The following is a 12,872-nucleotide window of genomic DNA, read 5'->3' on the forward strand; positions in this document are numbered from 1 at the left end:
CTTTCGTAAATCCCCCCGTTCTCCAAACCGACGGCACGGCATGAGGACGGAACAAACCCCGTCACCAGGATGGTGATGCTTTCAAGGTTCGTATATAGTAAACTTGTGCTTTAGCCGTGAACCGTCTGGCACCGACTCTTGCTGACTGAAAGTCTCTGCTCTTAATACGTCCCCGCCAATACCAGTACCAACACCAACACTAACATAACACACCAAAATGAAAATCCTCATCACTGGCGCCGGCGGCTTCATCGGGCAATTCCTCGCCCGCAAGCTCTTGGAAGATCCCTCACATACTCTCGTGCTCACCGACGTGATCGAATGCCCCATACCTAAAGGCTCTGCAAACCCCAAAAATGCAACAGTCGTCAAAGCCGACCTCCTCGCCGACCAATCTGTCATCACATCCGACCTCAATGCCATCTACATGTTCCACGGCATCATGTCCGCGGGCAGCGAAGCCAACTTCGACCTGGGCTTGAAGGTCAATCTTGAAGCCACCAAGATCCTGCTCGAGACCATTCGCCAAAGGTGTCCCGGCATTAGAGTGATCTTCTCTTCCTCGCAGGCAGTGTACGGCCGCCCCTTCCCGGACACGATCACCGAGGACGTCTTCCCCACGCCAGAGGGAAGCTACGGCGCGCAGAAACTCATGTGTGAGATCCTAATCAACGACATGACGCGGAAGGGGTATATCGATGGACTTTCGCTGCGCTTCCCAACCATCTCCGTACGACCAGGCAAGCCAACCGCTGCAGCAAGCAGCTTCATCAGCGGCATCATCCGCGAGCCTCTCGAGGGCAAAGAATGTGTGGTCCCAGTCAAAGACCGCTCCTTCCCAAGCTGGGTGTGCTCGCCCAAAACACTTATCAACAACCTCGTGCACGCGCTCACACTTCCTCGGGATTGCCTGCCGAGTCACAAGCGGACGGTGAACGCGCCGGGCCTGTTGGCGACCGTGCAGGATATGATGGACGCGTTGGCCAAGGTGGGTGGAGAGGATAAGTTGAAGTATATCAAGGAGGTAGACGATGAGGATCTGGGCAAGATTTTGTATTCGTGGGCGTGGAAATTTGATAATAAGTTGGCGCTGGGGCTGGGGTATAAGCCTGATACGAGTTTCGAGCAGGCGGTGAGGGATTATGTGGAGTTTATGGATGAGCAGAAGGCGCTGGCGCAAGTATAGTGCGTGGCCGGGGCTTGGAAGTGGCACAAATATTCATTGCAATACATGTACACGTGAAAACTGTTTACATCGTCCTGTCGATCCGAAACATCCCAATTCTGCTTGCGTCGTCCATACATCTCCATAGTCCTCGTGAATCATCTGGTAGGCAACATCATATGCGGAAGGATAAGGCTGTCCTGATCATCGTCATGGCTTCTCCGACCAGAATTGTAGCGGTCTTCGTCACCGTTCCCCCCAAGCTGAGGTGCTTGCAGAGACACGGCATTGAGTCCTCGCCTAGCATATCTCATCGTCCGCTTGGCCTCCTCCTCTCTTCGGGCAATCTGCTCTCGTTCATTCGAATTCTCATCGTCCATCGTTATCCAGCTTATTTGGCGATCTTGCCGAGTGTTGTGGCTTCTCCCCGGGGCTATTTTCCGCCTACCTTCGTCGTTGCCGCTTCGGTGGTTGCAGTCTAGAGAGTATTCGTCACACATAGTGCAATCAGCGATGTTGTTAACAGATGCTCCAGTGCTATGCTCGCCGGCTTTCGTAGCGTGGCTGCCGTACTCATCGCGTAGTTGAGCATTAGAGGGAACCGGAGGCGGTGCATGCCACCTTGGGTTGCTCCTTAAGGGATGCGGCGTTGCATTCAGCTGGGTGCTATCAAGATTTCGCAATTGGGTACTAATGTGCTGCGAGACCTTGCGTTGATGACGCTCAGGATTCGTAGACGACTTTGCTGGGTTCTGATAATGCTGGTCGAGATTGACGATGCTTGATCTGCCGCCCGACCGAGTGCTGTCGGATCGATCGAGATGAGCCCTGTCATCATGCTTCGCCGGTTGTGGGTTGACAGTAGGAAGAGGTTTTTGGTGCCCGTTGATCATGGGAGTATCATCAAAACGCATCAACGTACGCTGCCAATTCTGCGCTGCTGGATTGTTCTCGCCACGTTCCAGATGATGACCCGGAGACCATTCCGGAGACTCTGCTATCGTGCTCATTGGTACCGGCTTGAGTAGTTCTTCGATGTTCGCGGTTGTCGCCATCTTAGCTTCTTCTGATGGACTGATACAGTTCCAGCTGCGACGTCGAATTGGGGGCATTCCCGTCCCGCCAATGGTCGGTTTCTTGACCGAATCCTCCCCACTACCATTCGTTCCGATAACGTGGGACAGGGGTCCTATGAGGAATCGCTTGAAGAATGGCTTCAAGGCAGGCGCTGAGGCCGCGCACAGCCCGACCCAGAATTCCAGCAACGTCCAGATCCACATCTCCCACAGCTCCCACGTGAAGTCGTACGTCTTCAGAGTGACTCGATTTAGCAGGACTACGCGACCAATTCCGAGGCCGACTACGATGTAGCAGACTGCAAACAACCCTGCAACAGCATATTTCTGTCTTCGCGGCATCTGAAGTCGCGATACCAGGATTGTTGGAAGCAGTGCCGCATAGAGATCTCCGACCACAGAGAAACAAGCAGAGAGAGTCAGGCCTAGGTTTCGTCAGTGCTTCAAGGACCAAGAATGGGGAGGAGTGCACTCACCATAGCCTTCGTTGACACACTTGTACTTTCCCTTATTAGCCAAAGCCCATTTGACGTCGAAGGCCAGCCAGTAGGCTTGCACTGGAACGCAGACGAAGAGCAGCGAGAAACCGAAGGCGGTAAGTTGAATGATGTTGTATCCGATACCAACCCACGTCGCCCATCGAAAGCCTTTGCTGAATGAAACACTTAGTCGCTTCGTTCTATGTTAGCTTGATCGTGACGTGAATCCGAAGTGAAGGACTGGGTCGAAGGGAAAGACGGAACGGGAGTGCGAGACAAAGGCATCAGAGAGAAGTCCAAGACCTTCATTTCCCACTCCGCTCCCGTTACAAGTTTGGGAAGCAACTCACGCGATAGAACAAAAGGACCGAGATCTTGATGGCTCCTGTGCCCGTGAGATACATCCACTGAGCCAGCCAGACGTTGAGTCGATGGCCCTTCGCGAGTTTGAGTTCCACATCCCACACATGCACTCCGCTATGGTAGAGCGTGTTCCCTACTATGACCAGCGCGTTCAGGACGATTCCGGCAATGAGTCCGTAGATGATCAGCGCATCATCGATGCCTGGGGCCTTCGTTATGAAGAGCCTGGAGTATAGCCGTGCAGACACGACCAATATACCGAATACTCCGAGGATGATTCCCATGTAGATCAAGCCATCTCCTCTGGTCACGGGATCCACATAATTAGGTCGTGGCCACTATCGCACCTATTAGAATGGACATGTATCGGGGAGGACCAGAGCAGAGAGACGCATGTCTTGCCCGATCCAGGTCTCTAGGAATCCTTACTGTGGCAACAACTTCTGGCGGCGCTTTGAGGTGTCGTGTCAGCAGTTCATGATGCATTTCTCTGGCCACGAGAAGAACTTACGCACTAAGCTGACCATGTTGTCCTGTTATGGTCTGTTGTCTTTTCCAAGGCTCCCGCCCAGAGTCGGTCAGGTGCTGTGTTCCCTAGTCATCGACCATCAAATGCTGTGGTACGTGCTCAGATGCACAGAGAATGATAGATGCAAACGTCTAATTATCGTGTAGGCACGCGCTGACGTGCGTCTGATCTGCAGAAACCCTCTGGAGGGACTGGCAGGCGGAATGTGGCATACAGTGTGACAAGGACAAGGCCACTCAGCAGTCGAAGTCTTGCCGTTGTTGGCTGGCAAAAGTGTACAGGTTCACCTGCCAGGCCGCATTGGTACTCGGGGGATATATCACTTGATATGGGATCCTGGACAATGCATGGTGGAGATTCGCGCCACTCTCGAACAGCTTGGAAGGCCTCAAGAGGCAGTGTTGAGAGCAGGGGTCTGTGACACGAAGTCGATCTTGCCACGATTAGCGCGATTGCCGCGCCAGGGCTGCTACTCATTGTCGTCTCGTAGGAGACGCTGTGGTATCTCCATCGGTGTGGCTTGCGTCCGGTAAATGGGAAACATTTGGTGCGACCAGACCAGCTCAGGCCATGGAGGGCAGATCGTATCGTTCCGTCGACACTCTCCGAGCATGACAGGTACCCATGCGCGGGGTTGGCCACTCGGATGCAAGTTCCTGAAGCTAGTGAGAGTGCTAGGGCCAGCACAGATGTAGTCATACGCAAGCTCGGTTGGCGACTGGTGTCCGTCATGTACTTAAGTAGATTTTGTCGGACTCGGCGACAAGTCGAATGCCACGATGCCTGGGCCTTCCTTGATTAGCAATGGTAAGTTGGCATGCGCACCTGCAAAAGGACGTACGCGAAGTCAAGACTCGGACGGCCAACTGATGCTCGCACTTGCCTTCTGAGTACAGTCAAGCTAAGGCAAGCGCCACCTGCATGGGTTGAAACTGCGTGGAGACAATGGGGTGGCACACTGGCAAGTTCTGAGATCGTTCCCTAAACCACAAATGAATGAATGTCTCGATCCTTCATACCGTCCGAGTGGCGAAGCGAAGCAGAAACAGCTTGGTCTTCTGGGCATTGACTAGCTCTTGTCCAGGTGACAAATGTAGGAGAGCAAATGGGGAGGTCTACACACATGCCGGCATCTGTTCGCGATCCGGCTAAATGCAGCATGGGCACCTGCTGCGCTTCAGTTGACCGATCAGAAGCTGTGCGCACAGCTTTCTCTGGCCCCAACATGCACAAGTGCGCTCAATCTGGCTGAGATCCGAGCTATGCGAGCTCTGCCAGCTTCTAGCTGGATGAAGGACTTCAAAAGAGGGCTGATGTTGGTGACGATAGAGTTGACTACTGCTAGGCGATAGCCGATACGGCTTAGCCCGTGTCGGGGAAGGTTCCAGGAGGCACCGCTAAGGGTGGCAGCAGCAGGGTTTCTACGATCCCTGCTGATTACTCGGAAATATCAGCACGAGCATCTTGGGCCTCGACCTCACGCCGGAGAAGGTTTGTGACGCGCCGCAGGGCCTCAAGCAGCCTGGAGAAATTCGGCGTCAAGAGCGGTTCGAGTATTTGCAGGACTTGCTGTTTGAGCAGCCGGGTAATAGTAGCGACATGAAATGCCGTGTGAAATGTATCGAAAGAGTTCTTCGCTAATACTCGAAGCGATGTCTGCCTTATGGAGTATTGCGTCAGGTACGAGAGCAGGGGCGGCCCCAGCCAGCAAGGATAATTGTTGGAATCATGATCTGTTCCGGGCTTCCTTGACTCAAGCATCCTCCAGATTCCTCAATAAGCGTGGTCATGTGTGCCGCTGACGCAGGTCGGCCGTTGCGCGTCAATACTTCTTCTATCTCGAGATGAGATACATCATCAATAAGTGCCATCTTCCCGTACCAGGCGAATGATCACAAGCCTCCCTACCCATTGCTGCGTTTCTCGGATGTGAGAAGTTGCCCGAACGAGGATGATCAAGAGCAACCGAGTGGTGAATCTTTGACTTCATTTCTTTCGTGTCATGTCATTTTCGTGCGCACCACGTGGGATATCGCTGGTGCTACGACTAATCTGAAACGCTACACAGACAATTTGCGGGCAGATCTGAGGTATGATCAAATTCCCATCAGCCGGAACCAACATATGCCGGCAGTTGGCAGCTCTCATGGAGTGACAGGTCAGATTTGACCTTCATGGACCTACAGTAGCCGACACGCTGGGATTGCAGGCAAAGCGAACTCGGATCATAAGATCAACGGATTCGGTCAAGTTCGACTTCATAACAGTGGCTATGACGTGTCCGCTCCCTGCTTCTGAAATGCAGGACATCAACGGAGAAGTACAATTACACAGCGCGCCATTCCTTTTCGCATCATCAAAACGGAGCAGTCCATCTCTCACAACTTCGCTGCAGGCCCAACCGACGTGATCTCGTTGTACAGCAAACTGCATTCGTCAGCAATCAATTTCGGATATGTCGTGAGGGGAGATATGGCACTTACCTGGTCAAGAAATCGGCATAGTCCTCACCGGTCACCTGGCCTTCGAAGTACCTTGCAGCAAGCTGGTACTTGTTACCTTTGCCAGCCTTTCCAGAGAGCTCCTCCGCCTGCTCGTGCAGCAGCTTCAGAGCATATCCTTTGTCCACGGTCTTGCCCTCCGACGTCTTGACGCCGTGCTTGCACCATTGCCAGAGTTGCGAACGTGACACTTCAGCAGTCGCAGCGTCCTCCATCAGGTAGTTGATTGGCACGCATCCTACACCGCGCAGCCAGCCTTCCATGTAGCCCAACCCGATGTTGAGGTTCTTGCGGATGCCTTCTTCGGTAATGCCGCCCGGCACGTTCATGTTGAGTAGATCGTTCTTCGTCACGTTGACCTCCTCTCGTCGCTTGAACAGCTGATTTGGCGTAGGCATGTGCTTGTTGAAGACCTCTGCTGCAATAGCAGCCAGAGCTGGATGTGCGACCCACGTACCGTCGTGGCCTGCCTTGACTTCTCGCAACTTGTCAGCACGGACACTTTCCATTGCCTTCTCATTAGCCTCTGGATCGTCTTTAATGGGGATCTGGGCAGCCATGCCACCCATAGCGTGTACACCACGACGATGGCAGGTCTTGATCAATAGTCGGACATATGCATCCATGAAGGGGACCGTCATTGTTACTGCAGAGCGGTCTGGCAGAACAAATGCAGGATTCTGTCGGAACTTCTTGATGACGCTGAAGATGTAATCCCATCGTCCGCAGTTGAGACCGGAGGAATGCTCACGCAGCTCGTAGATGATTTCATCCATCTCGAAGGCCGCAGTGATAGTTTCGATCAGAACTGTGCCGCGGATTGTTCCTCTCGGCATTCCAATGTAGTCCTGCCCAAGCTTGAACACATCGTTCCAGAGCCGGGCCTCAAGGTGAGACTCCATTTTTGGCAGATAGAAGTATGGACCAGTTCCACGCTTGACAAGCTCGAATGCGTTGTGGAAGAAGTACAGGCCGAAATCGAACAGCGACCCTGAAATCGGCTCGCCGTCCACGGTGAAGTGCTTCTCCTCCAGATGCCAACCGCGGGCGCGAGCGATTAGTGTTGGAAGCACTCTGTCGGTTCGCAGTTTGTACTCTTTCTCGCCCTGCTTGAAGTCCACTTGCTTGCGAATAGCGTCGTAAAGATTGACCTGTCCATTAATCATGTTGTCCCAGGTTGGGGCCGAGGAGTCTTCGAAATCAGCCATGTATGTCCAAACATTGCTGTTGAGCGCATTAACGACCATCTTGCGGTCTGTGGGACCAGTGATCTCGATCCTGCGGTCGATCATACCGGGTGCTGGAGGAGCACCCTGCCATGTCGCGTTTTCTCTGATGTGTGCAGTCTCGGGCAGGAAATCAGGAATGACACCACGATCGAGCTCTTGCTGCCTGATCACTCTGCGCTGCAGCAATTCTTTCCGACGCTCGTTGAAAGTCTTGTGCAAAAGTGCCAGAAAAGCAGTGGCTTCGGGCGTGAGGATCTTCTTTTGGGTATCGTTTATGGCACCGTGGATGCCAATGCCGGCGTTCAACTCATCTAAGGTGGCCATTGTGCTATTACGATATGATTGAGAGTGGTAGATTTGTTCAGTGTGCAGTGTTAAGAGAATTACCGAGGACAAGTTCGAGGAGCTGCGACATTCACTGTGGTGATATATCTACGTCAGAGCGACGCCATAAAGCACATGTGCTAAGCCGCGGTCGATATCCCGACGCACTTCATTGCGTTCGGGAGAGGTAGCAATCGGCCAATCTCATCCTCCAGATCTGCTTATCCACCACTTTCCGCTGGCCCACCTCCAATCACTGGAAATGCCGGTCATCAGGGTTCAAGTTCGTCAGTTTTCTCTGGGGTCGTGAGATCAGCTTGAATGTGGGGTAGAAGTCCATCAGTCCTCTGGAAATCAAGAGGTATGTGGCTCTTGATTTACTGCTGCTACGTAATGATTCACGTCTCGAGGCTTCGTAGCAGACCACGACTGTTTGCCATGCTGCTCACACATTCGCATCAACAGACAGAGTGCACCCTGGAGAATTTCCCATGACATGTGTGCGCAGAGCAGAATGCACGCCGCGTCGCGAATCTGCCGAGGCACCGGGAATTGGCGTTGTCATCGGGGCCCTCCGATTTTGGCCGATTCTGTTTGCACGTATGGCATTCTCGACTTATCGGCTTCACAGGTGTTTTCGTATCGGTTTGAGAACTCCTTGCCGGCCAGTGCCCCGGTCGTGGACTAATGTCTGCAATTGTAATAATTCAACGGTCTGTAGGTAAACATTGATTTGCAAGAGCATGACATGGCACCAACGCTGATGCGAGTTGGTGAAAGCCATCAAGCCGGCCACGTCGCTCTCTTTAGACGCAAAGAGCCACCCACGTATAGTTTCTGCATGATCGAGCGGCTGAGGGGCGTGCTTCGGGTGTGAGTCTGTGCCTGCCAGACGACGTCTGGATGAATGATTTGGACCCCTTCCCAAAGAAGCCAAATTAAAGAGCAAGAACTACGGTGATCTTCTTAGACCCTGCCCGCCAACACGCTCTGACGCGTAACTTCCCTTCTGAGCCAATCCATTTGCAACAACTGATCATCTCGCCTTCTCAGGCTATGCCTAGTCAGTTTCGGCAGTGCAGCCATGCCTCGCTCTGACCATGGCTCGCTCGCCGAAGAAGAGACGTTCGGATGTGGATGTCCACTTCACCCTCAAGAGAGTCTTCAGAAAAGCTGGCTTTCGGCCGCTGCAGCTTGAGGTCATTCAAGCAGCCATAGCGGGTCATGATATCTTCCTCTGTGCTGCCACCTCCTTCGGCAAATCACTATGCTACCAGCTGCCGGCAGTCGTCGCTACGGGCGTGACGATGGTAGTGTCGCCGCTTCTTGCTCTGATGAACAACCAGGTCCTCGCTGCGAAAGGTCTCGGCATTGCTTGCGAGATGATCACCGGCAGCACGACTCTACAAGAGCGCCGCAAGATCGAGACAGATCTGCTCTGCGGTCATCCAGAAACGCGACTTCTCTATGTGACGCCTGAGCTCTGCCAGACTGATCGATTCAGAAAGATATTGCAGCAGATTCATCGACAAGGCCAACTTACGCGCGTTGCCATAGATGAAGCTCATTGCATCAGCGAATGGGGTCATGACTTTCGGAAAGCGTATAAGGATCTAGTATGGATGAAGCAAAACCTCATCTTGCCCAGCGTGCCCATAATGGCAGTGACAGCAACGGCCACTAAGCAGGTTCGCGACGATATTTACACTTTCCTCGGACTCAAGACTGCCATGAGCTTCAGCACATCGTCCGCGCGACCCAACATCCACTATGAAGTTCAGTACTTCTCCGAGTCAAACCCACACAGCACAGAAGGTGATCTGTACCCCATCCTCCTGAACTGGCTCACTCGCCTGCACCACCGCCGTTACCTGGGCTCCTTGCACGCTCCAGACCCGACTCCCTTCCTGAACCCAATCCACGGCATCATATACTGCTCGACTCGCAACTCCGCCGACGATCTCGCCGCTCGACTCACAGCGCACAGCATCCGCGCCTCATCCTACCATGCCGGACTCGACACCTTAACACGCGGACAAGCACAAGCCTCGTTCCTTGCCTCACCGCCAATTCCGGCGGAGGAGACAGCGTCAATAGCCCACTCCTTCAATCTAGTCTGCGCCACGACCGCTTTTGGCATGGGCATCGACATGCCCAACATTCGCTTCGTCGTACACTACGGCCTGCCACGAGGTATGGAGTCCTTCACCCAAGAATCAGGTCGTGCAGGACGTGACAACAAGGCGGCCAGTAGTGTCATCCTGTATACGCGGGAGGACAAGGATCGAGCTTTGTGGCGGCTGAATCAGGATGCAATGCGTGAAAGGAAGAGTCATGCCGGAAATGGCCAAGGCAATGCTGATGGAGAGGTCAGTAGGTCTATGGCAGCGAAGCAGCTCAGCTTGCAGAAGATGATCGAGTATTGCGAGAATGCGGGGCGTTGTCGTCATGAGCTGGTAGGAGAATATTTCGGGAACGATTTCGGAAATTCTGTTTGCGTGGACGCAGAGAGTCATCAGACACCGAAAGCTCTTGGTCTAAGCTGTGACTACGCCTGCGATGTGTGCAAAGAGGGTCAGGCTGTGCTGCAGAAACGCAAGGATAAAGGTCTGGCCACTGCAGAGGAGTCCATGGAGTACACTCAACGACAGCGGATGATGGGCACTTACGATGATTACGTGGAATACGGTAATGGCAAGGAGTAAAGCACGGAATCACTTGGGTCACAGGCCTTCCCAGTGGGCAATACTACATACGTACCGGAGTCGAGGCTGCGCTTTCGAGATCATCATCATAAGGAACACTGGTTGAACGTGGTGTATTGTGTAGAATAGAGTCCGTGCCTGTGATGAAATAGGCTGACGGAGAATATTGTAAACATGACGAATGGCCACCAACTCCACGCTACCACAACAGTATATACTACCAGTTCCACATCTCAACATACGCCTCTTGGCGTCCTGCATGGAGTACCATTTGACTCCAGAAGTGACACTCAAAGCTCCATGGACGATTATCCCACGAAATGACATGCCAGAAACGCAGTAAGCGTGCCTGCTGAAGAGGCCTGTGAAACACCCAACGCCTGAAATGCAAATTTTCGCTAAAAGCAAGTAAACCGCCGTGAGGCAAAGTCTGTCTAATCTTGGTTTCAACACAAGAAAATGTCAAGAAACAGGTGGTAGTGGTGTATCCAGAGACGATGATGCGCCAGGCAGCTCAATTTGGCCCGGTATCGCATCAAAAGCCGGAGGCATATCGGTAGTCCCGCGGTCAGGATCGACGACGTCCTCAACATCGATGTTGTATTCCTTGCAGACGTGCGAGTCAAGGTAGACCAGTCCTTTCCACACTCTCCAGTGCAGCACTGTCATGTGGGCGAGCCGTCTCGCAGCGTCCTGGATGTCGAAAGCTACGAGTCCGGGCTCTGGATCAGCAGGATTCGCGTCTTGTGCAGTCGAAGCCCAGGACAGTGATAGTGGGCTGGCTTTTTGTTGCTGATACCGTCGCTGCTCATCTGATATTTCCAAAGGTGACATGCTGTGGAAGACGGCACACCAGTGGAGGACCGCTCGCTCTAGTCGGCAGGCTATTTCCTTAGCCCAGAGATGGTGTTGCCGCTCGAGACTGAACCTCTGCAGCAGGTTCTTTTCCGCTGCTGCAAACATGTAGTCGGGTATCGGGAGATTGGCTGCGCGATACGCCTGGCGAGTGATTTCTAAAGCGAGCTGAGATGCGTTGTCCGCCCAGAGAGACGAAAGTTGATCTGGTCGTATCGAGTAATAGCTATTCCCGCGACTGCCCTCTGGCTCGAGCAGGTCGAGCAGACACTCGGTGTTCAAGGGTGGCGCTGCTGAAGGCTTAACTGAGAGGTGCTGTAAAAGCTTTCTGTAAACATCGGAACGTGCTTGGAGGTGAATCTCGGTCTGCACCTCGCGCTGAATATTACGTAGCCTGCTGCTGTCATGCTTGAAGGTAATTGGGAACCCGACATCGGTGGAGAAGCAGAGTTGAACTAGTCCGTGAACCAAGACATCTCGTCCATGAGCTGGAGTACTCCAAGGCATACTGGCATGTCGGGCTTGCGAATGAGAGGAACGCTGATTGCACAGCTCACGGAACCATTGCCTCGCGCCATCAATATTCAGCCGACCCTGCTGGATGCGTGACTCAAAGTACTCGATCTGAAAATGAATGCCTTCGTTGATGAGAAGCGGTCGATAAGTGCCTGTGCCCAGTGTCAGTCAAGTGAGAATAGCTGCGTTCGTCTCGCGCACTCACGAATCTGATGATTTGCAACGTCTAGCCTCATGCACTCAAGAAAGAGCAGGAGTCTCTCGATGCCGATGACCAGACGCTGCATATCACCTTCAAGTGCGGCTTTGGTCATGATGTCGGCCATTTCGACCGCTCGTTCGTCTCGAATGGGCGCACAGTGCTCGTCAGTAGCGACTTCAACCACATCGACAGACTGCCCACATTCAACAGCATGCCATGTTCGACTTGTTGCACGCATACGTCCACGTCCAGATTGGCATCAATGACGTCGTGATCGTCCTCCGGTACGAGCAAGAATAACAGACTTTTCACGTCGTAGAACAGAAAGCCCAGCCTCGACCTAAAGGCTACACGCCCACTGCTGCCGATGTCCGTACATCCATCGCACCCTCCCATTGCTTTGTGTTTATGTATCTCCAGCTCGTACTCGAGGCAGCGAAGGTACTTCTCTTTCTCGATGCGCTTGTCTTCCGCCCTGCTGCCTGCAATTGGTGTGAAGTGGAGGTCGTGGTTGTAATTTATGTCAACTCTTAGCGCCAGGTTGTGTTTGATAAAGACAAGGTCGAGCTCTTGAAGCGTTTCTGTCGTCAAGAATGGTTCGACGGGCCCGTTGCGTAGTAGCTCGACATCGACCTGGTTCTTCTGCACCATACATCTTGGGATCTCTACCGGGTGCTCGCGACCAGCACTAATAGCAGCTCGACCAGGGCTAGCTGTGTGTTGGAAATCATGCGCGCTTTTGCGTCGTGAAGTGTGTAGAGGATCCGTATCTTGCCGGCTATCCACACTCCCATATCCGCTATCGCTGCACTGTGTTATGCCGTGTGTGATTGCCATGTCGTGCCCATGGTCTTGTTGTTGATGAGCAACCGGACGCTCTTCTATACTCCCGCTGCTCTGTCCGGAGCATGATCGCTTGTGTTGTGAC

At 53.1% G+C, this 12,872-nt stretch overlaps 5 protein-coding genes across 5 annotated transcripts; 2 read left to right on the forward strand and 3 right to left on the reverse strand.

Moving 5' to 3' along the window:
• Positions 1 to 217: 217 nt before the first annotated feature.
• AB675_9130 (uncharacterized protein) lies at positions 218 to 1,186 on the forward strand (the record flags this gene model as incomplete). Its single annotated transcript, XM_018149641.1, has 1 exon — positions 218 to 1,186. The coding sequence occupies one exon, from the start codon at positions 218 to 220 to the stop codon at positions 1,184 to 1,186; it is 969 nt and encodes a 322-aa protein (XP_018001336.1).
• A 137-nt stretch (positions 1,187 to 1,323) lies between these two features.
• Positions 1,324 to 3,610, reverse strand: AB675_9131 (uncharacterized protein; the record flags this gene model as incomplete). Its single annotated transcript, XM_018149642.1, has 5 exons — positions 1,324 to 2,666; positions 2,718 to 2,913; positions 3,071 to 3,421; positions 3,513 to 3,535; positions 3,595 to 3,610. The coding sequence occupies 5 exons, from the start codon at positions 3,608 to 3,610 to the stop codon at positions 1,324 to 1,326; spliced, it is 1,929 nt and encodes a 642-aa protein (XP_018001524.1).
• Positions 3,611 to 5,990: 2,380 nt separating this feature from the next.
• Positions 5,991 to 7,666, reverse strand: AB675_9132 (Malate synthase, glyoxysomal; the record flags this gene model as incomplete). Its single annotated transcript, XM_018149643.1, has 2 exons — positions 5,991 to 6,039; positions 6,096 to 7,666. 2 exons carry the CDS (start codon positions 7,664 to 7,666, stop codon positions 5,991 to 5,993), a joined length of 1,620 nt encoding a protein of 539 aa, XP_018001461.1.
• Positions 7,667 to 8,766: 1,100 nt separating this feature from the next.
• Positions 8,767 to 10,371, forward strand: AB675_9133 (ATP-dependent DNA helicase Q-like 3; the record flags this gene model as incomplete). Its single annotated transcript, XM_018149644.1, has 1 exon — positions 8,767 to 10,371. The coding sequence occupies one exon, from the start codon at positions 8,767 to 8,769 to the stop codon at positions 10,369 to 10,371; it is 1,605 nt and encodes a 534-aa protein (XP_018001470.1).
• A 462-nt stretch (positions 10,372 to 10,833) lies between these two features.
• AB675_9134 (Protein SOK1) lies at positions 10,834 to 12,781 on the reverse strand (the record flags this gene model as incomplete). Its single annotated transcript, XM_018149645.1, has 3 exons — positions 10,834 to 11,894; positions 11,948 to 12,137; positions 12,185 to 12,781. The coding sequence occupies 3 exons, from the start codon at positions 12,779 to 12,781 to the stop codon at positions 10,834 to 10,836; spliced, it is 1,848 nt and encodes a 615-aa protein (XP_018001391.1).
• Between the last annotated feature and the right edge of the window lie 91 nt (positions 12,782 to 12,872).

Source organism: Cyphellophora attinorum (assembly GCF_001299255.1).
Source record: "Cyphellophora attinorum strain CBS 131958 chromosome Unknown Contig9, whole genome shotgun sequence".
Classification (NCBI taxonomy): Eukaryota; Fungi; Ascomycota; class Eurotiomycetes; order Chaetothyriales; family Cyphellophoraceae; genus Cyphellophora; species Cyphellophora attinorum.